Below are 6,000 nucleotides of genomic sequence, written 5' to 3'. Positions count from 1 at the left end.
GGCGGCGACTACCTACCACATCACACATGACAAATTATATTCGAAAAATAAGAATCACAATACACATATTGAAATTTAGGTAAAAATTTAACATATTGTTATTTTTCAAAATATCCTTATTAGGTGTTATTGTAGCAGATTACAACTGTTACAACATATTTTGTTTTATAATCAGGTAATAAAAAATATTTTAAATATAAAATTAAATTAAGGAGAAATGAAGCATTATTTTAATAATAAATTAAAACGTGCTGTAGATCATTCTAATAAAAAGGATGTCCTTTTGAATTTTTTCCCCTGAAATTTAATTTGTCACATAATCTCCATTCATTACTTGCTCGCTTTGATAGTTTGAACTTTGAACCCGCTGAATGATCTCCACGACTTCATCCATGGAGGGACGACTTCTGTGATCATCATTGACGCACCTCTCAGCAAGTTTTGCCACACCGAGAGTGGCTTTCACGGGATACTTTCCCTCCAATGCAGGATCCATCATTTTTGCCAACTTTTTACGATTGGAGAGATGGGATTTGGCCAACTCTACCAGATGGAGTCGTCCAGATCGATTCGCATCGATGGCTCCTTTACCGGAGAGCAAGATCAACAAAACTACACCAAATCCATACACATCGGCCTTAGCAGTCAAATGACCTGCAAATTAATCGTGTGTCTCTGTTATCTCTCAATTCACATAGAGTTGAAGCGGTTAAAGAGAAATGTATCCGTATACGAACCGGTCGCTATATATTCTGGCGCTGCAAATCCATACGTCCCCATGATCCGTGTGGAGAGATGCGAGTCTGCTTCAGTCGGGCCATCCTTTGCTAGCCCCAGACCAGAAATCTTCGGATTGAAGTTCTAAGAAAGAACGAATTATATCGATCGGCGCGTTTACATCACATACAAATCGATTTCAATAGGTTAATTATGCTGTGCCGTGCGTACTGAATCAAGAAGGATGTGGGCGGGATGGAAGTCGCGATGGATGATGTTATTCTCCGGAGAATGCAAAAATGCAAGAGCTCGAGCAGCGCCGGCAGCTATGTGCAACCTTTGCTCCCATGAGAGTAGTGCCTTCGCCTCTGCTCCTCTTCCTGTCCATGGTCGTGATTAATTAATCGCATTCGATCAAATTATAATTCGCAGATAATTGAAATTGGCTCACTTTCTAAGAGGCGATTCTGCAAGCTCCCGTTCTCCATGAACTCGTAGACGAGGAGGAGCTTGTCATCTTCCCGGCAGTAGCCGAGAAGAGCGATGAGGTTGGGGTGGGTAATCCTTCCGAGAACGCCTACCTCTTTCTGCAGCTCCAATTCATAAGAACAAGACAAGTAGCAATTAATTAACGGTACGCGTGAAGTGTTAATTAATTAACCTGCCATTCCTCGGATCCGGAGAAGCTATGAGGTTTCCTGTATTTGACAGCGACGGCCATCCCTCGGCCATTGTTGGCCGGACTGAGCGTGTCCTTGTGGAGCCAACCCTTGTAAATTATTCCAAATGATCCTTCCCCGATTTCATTTCCACCTTTGAAGTTGCCTGTGGCACTCGCCAGTTCCTTAAATGTAAAAACCCGAAGGGTTTCTACGGTGTCATTGAGGTCTCTGCCCGTTGACAGTGCAATCTCGTCGGTGCAGACTGGTACAGAATCACGAGACAGTCCAATATACATTTAAGATCATCCAAAAATTACGATAGAAATTAAAGATGCATGGTAGAATTAATATTCCGTGGTCTGGAAATCATTCTATTCTATGGATATATGCCAAAAATATAATACCTGTAGTTGGAGGCCGGTTGATGATGCCAGGGCTGGAGGTAGAATTCGCAGTGCTACTCAAGCAGCTTCCCATCTCTATTTGCCTTGGCACGATGACGGTTCACTCAACCTCGGTCTCTTATACATTGAGGAAGCTTCCTCAGGTAGCCAAAGTGTATTTTGACTCCTCCTACGAGTCTTCTGACCTTTTCCTCCTTTGCATTAATTTTGTTGAAATTTCGAGCCACTTTTGACTGACTGGAATTTTGATAGCTATCTCATTGTTGACTTTCCGTAGCTTAGCTTACGGGGTTGGAGACTTCAAGTCAACGAACAATCTTTCTCAGCGCGATTCGTAAAAGAGTAACAATTTATTTATGTATTTATTTCAAAATACTTAAAAAGGTACAGTGTTGTTGAGATGGCCGAGTTGGTCTAAGGCGCCAGATTAAGGTTCTGGTCCGAAAGGGCGTGGGTTCAAATCCCACTCTCAACAAAATCACTTTTTATATATTTTATTGAAATCCAATACTTTATTATAAAAACTGAATGGTCACCTTATGCAACTCGAGATGAACTACAATCCATCACCATGGGCATGGATGAAATTGAAATCACTTCTTGTGGTTGTTGTTATTTTCCTCGACGTAAATTTCAGATACATGAACCGAACAAAATCACAGATTTAACACCCAGCTGCATAGGCAAAAGCTAGCTGGAAACAAAAACCAACAAATTGCAATCAGTTTTTTTTCTTCTTTAAAAGGTCGGTCAATCAATCAATGCTCTTCATCCGCCTTCACTTCCTCCTCTGCTTCGGCTTCCGCCGACACCGTCGCCGCCGCCTCATCCAGCGACGACGAGTCCTCAGATGCTCTGCGCTTCATTGCGACCTGGGTCAGGTGGTTGTAGCTTCCCTTCTCCTTGAACAGCTGCGCGAAGTGGTGCTTGCAGTAGAGCACGCCGTCGAGCGCCGCGTAGGACGACGGCGTCAGGGTGCACCCGCCGTGGAAGCACCTGAAGCACGTCTTGTGGTATATTTCACCTTCCACAGAAATCTGCCACAGGACAACGCCAGAGATGAAAGAGATTAAACTGAAACAAACCTTTTAACTGGACTAATTAATTACCTTCTCCAGTGGGTATGCAGTTTTATTGCAGCTTGCACATTTGTCTTGAGTTCCAGAGAACATAGAGGAGACCTTGCTCGGGGCCTTACCCTGTAAATTCTCTCTACTTTAGCTTCACAATTAAACAACGAAATCAAAGATTAACAGCTCAATTACCTGTTCCTTCTCACCAGACTTTCCACCTTTGCTCATTGAAAAAAAGAAAAATGAAGGATTAATTCATCTAATTTATTCGGTTAGAAACAGAGTGATTGCATATATGATCACCAGATGCCGGGAACTTTTTGCTGAAGGTGCCTGTCTCCTTGAAGAGCTGCTCGAAATGCGGCTTGCAGTAGAGGACGCCTTCCATGGAAGAGTAATTGCACACCTGTCCATTCCATGGATATATATCATCAAAGAATGATCGATTCGTTATTAATGTTTCAATTGTGTATTGTAAAACTATATTAATTATAAGTTAAAGAACTTTGATCAGTGAAACACACAGAAAGAGTCCCTTTGCAGTGGCTGCATTTGAAGCAGGTCTTGTGATAAGAGACTCCATCAGCAGTCAAGAGATCGATGAAATGCACGGTCTTGTCGCAGGCCTTGCACTTGTCTTGGGTTCCACTGAACGACATGGTGATCGATCGATCGATGTCTCAGCTTCCGTTAGATGCGTGCCAAAGTTGACAGACCTGCGGACAATTTAAGCTGCTAGGAAGCTGCTATAATTATTAGCTGCTGTTGTCCAGCTCCCTCTCTGCAACCAAGTTTTTAAAGAGTGGAGAAAGGAAATGTGAGACCGGGCTTTTAAAGAGTGAGGAGGAGAGGAGGTCCTATTTTGGTGATGAATAATCAGTGAGGAGCAAAGATAGGAAAATCTCTACGTTGACCTTCAAACCTCAAATCTCATGCTATTTGAGGAACAAATTGATTGGCCATTGGTGATGGAAATCCAACTTTGACTAAAATCATCTTCCATTCAATTGAAGAAGATTTATATATGGATTGTATTAGTGTATATAAACCTTTTAAATATAAATATAGTAATTGTATTTATTAAATTAGAATTAATTTAACAATTCTTTAAAATACAGCTTTTGCAGTTTGCTACGTACAATGGACGGATGTTCAAGTATTAATTAGTAATTCCCCCTAATATACTCATTCAAACTCTTCACTTCCTGATGTTGCTGTTCTATTATGATTCGAACAACATCCACTATTGAGATCATGCCAACTAGCCTCTTGTCGATTACTGGGACATGCCGAATGTGATTGTCTGCAAAAAAAAAAAAAAAAAAAAAATCTCAATGATGTTCTTCAGTATTATGCAATTAGGAACAATTAGATATTACCTGTCATTAACTGCATTGCTTTAACAATATTTGTATCTGAGTTCACAGTAATGAGTTTGTTCTGCCATCCAAAAAGAAAAACACAAGTCAAGCAAGAAGGTTATTGACAAGTAATTAACACATCTTAATTGAAAGGACGGCAGACCTCATCGGTCATTATATCTCCAACCCTTGTCGATGTAGCAGATTTTCCTTGCATAATAATTTTCCTGAGATAATCTGTAATGAATGTGAACAATAGAACTACAGGTACAAATCCAATCTCATGTCGAATACCTCTCTCAGTGACAATACCAGCGACAAGTTTGTCATCTCCAGGTTTCAACACTACCAAAGCACCAACGTTGTGTTCTACCATCTGCAAATTAGATTTCCACTAAGTGCCATCATTATGCGGCATCATACTTGATATCCGACAGAGTTGAATGAGTTAGTATATACATTCTGTACTGCATCATAGACTCCATCGCTTGTTCGACAAAAGTATACCACTTGGCTTTCATCTTCTCCCTTACTTTTAAGAAGCTCAGAAACTGTGATGTTCTCTAATCCTTTATGTGGTATTCTGGGAGTCGAACTAGCAGAGTCAGATCGAGTTAGTAAACTGGGCAAGCCAAGACCGTCTGTGAAATTTAGGTGCTGCAGAACTGCGTGTTTGAGTCGGTTTCCATGCACAAGTAGTGCTTTAGCTACTCCTTGCATTACCTGACGATCGAGTTGCGCTAAGCTTAGTAAAATAATTGAATTAAACAAATACTGCTTGGAGTTTGTGTGTTTACCATGATCCAAAAGACAGAGCAGAAATGATATGTTCCTTCTCTGAGAGGCTGCAACGGTGAAAAAGCTTCTCTTAAATCATGCATGGATGTATACAAATGGACACCCTGCGTGGCTGCTTTAGGTAGGAAACTAATTCTTGGCTTTTTCCTTGAGGCAGGGTTTGGAATACCCATGCACGATGGCCTTCCTTGGTCGAACACTGTCAAGGCCGAGTCTACAAGGTTTTGGCTGACGTGAAGGAGCAGCAAAGAAGACTTTAGTTAAATAAAAAAAAATCAGTTTGATGAGTTGGGTTACATACAACAATCTTCCCATTGCATACTAAGAATCAAATGTTTGCTCTTATTGAAGGAAAAGAATGTAATGGGGATTGAATACGTGAGTTTTTATTGCTCAAGTTCTTTAGATGGATCAATCAGGACTATGATATACCAGACAGAGGACCTTCTTTCTTCGTTCTTTTTTTAACTTCCTTTCTGTTTCCTCTTATTATATATATCCAGAATTTTCTTTGGTAGATTCAAGATGCTTTATTTGTTTGTCCACTTTTATCCATCTTTTAATTCATTTGGATGGAATAAATTGGAAACAAAAATCTCACGTACTCATAATTGGTTACTAGTGTCAATCCCAGCCTTTAGACATTAGCATTCATATGCATCGGTAATTCATCTTATTCTAACTGATGCTGTGGGTTGTGAGTGAATCTACAAATAATATGAAATCGATGGTCAAGATAATGGAATAGTCAAAATCAAGATGAAATGGCTGTCAAAATAAGAATATACATATCTAGATGAACCACCTCTTAGAAGTGAGATCCTCAATATAAATCTCAGTAGACTTTATCTTGACCAGGGTCATACTACAACAAAATTATTTTTCCGCAGCCTGTTATTAACAGCGCACATTAAAAACATACCATTAATAGTATTATTAACGACGTGCATATTGATATGTGCTGTTATTAACATAAATTTAGAGG

The 6,000-nt window shown here is 40.1% G+C and overlaps 2 protein-coding genes, 1 non-coding gene and 1 pseudogene across 3 annotated transcripts; 1 reads left to right on the top strand and 3 right to left on the bottom strand.

Annotated features, from left to right (window-relative positions):
- Positions 1–200: 200 nt before the first annotated feature.
- LOC121997182 (probable serine/threonine-protein kinase PIX13) lies at positions 201–1,871 on the bottom strand. Its single transcript, XM_042551491.1, has 6 exons — positions 1,784–1,871; positions 1,379–1,641; positions 1,169–1,304; positions 949–1,097; positions 738–861; positions 201–654 (listed from the first exon to the last, which is right to left on the bottom strand). Exons 1-6 carry the CDS (start codon positions 1,854–1,856, stop codon positions 305–307), a joined length of 1,095 nt encoding a protein of 364 aa, XP_042407425.1. The 5' UTR covers positions 1,857–1,871; the 3' UTR covers positions 201–304.
- A 306-nt stretch (positions 1,872–2,177) lies between these two features.
- On the top strand, positions 2,178–2,258 carry TRNAL-AAG. The gene has a single exon. It is a non-coding gene; the product is annotated as a tRNA-Leu (tRNA).
- A 402-nt stretch (positions 2,259–2,660) lies between these two features.
- Positions 2,661–3,515, bottom strand: LOC121997095 (annotated as a pseudogene).
- A 445-nt stretch (positions 3,516–3,960) lies between these two features.
- On the bottom strand, positions 3,961–5,125 carry LOC121997017 (CBS domain-containing protein CBSX3, mitochondrial-like). The gene is made up of 6 exons (XM_042551259.1): positions 5,015–5,125; positions 4,677–4,940; positions 4,512–4,593; positions 4,381–4,454; positions 4,236–4,296; positions 3,961–4,159 (listed from the first exon to the last, which is right to left on the bottom strand). Exons 1-6 carry the CDS (start codon positions 5,096–5,098, stop codon positions 4,020–4,022), a joined length of 705 nt encoding a protein of 234 aa, XP_042407193.1. The 5' UTR covers positions 5,099–5,125; the 3' UTR covers positions 3,961–4,019.
- Between the last annotated feature and the right edge of the window lie 875 nt (positions 5,126–6,000).

Source organism: Zingiber officinale, chromosome 1B, assembly GCF_018446385.1.
Source record: "Zingiber officinale cultivar Zhangliang chromosome 1B, Zo_v1.1, whole genome shotgun sequence".
Taxonomy (NCBI): Eukaryota; Viridiplantae; Streptophyta; class Magnoliopsida; order Zingiberales; family Zingiberaceae; genus Zingiber; species Zingiber officinale.
Note: the sequence above shows the minus strand (reverse complement) of the source record. Positions and strands in the feature narration are given on the sequence as shown.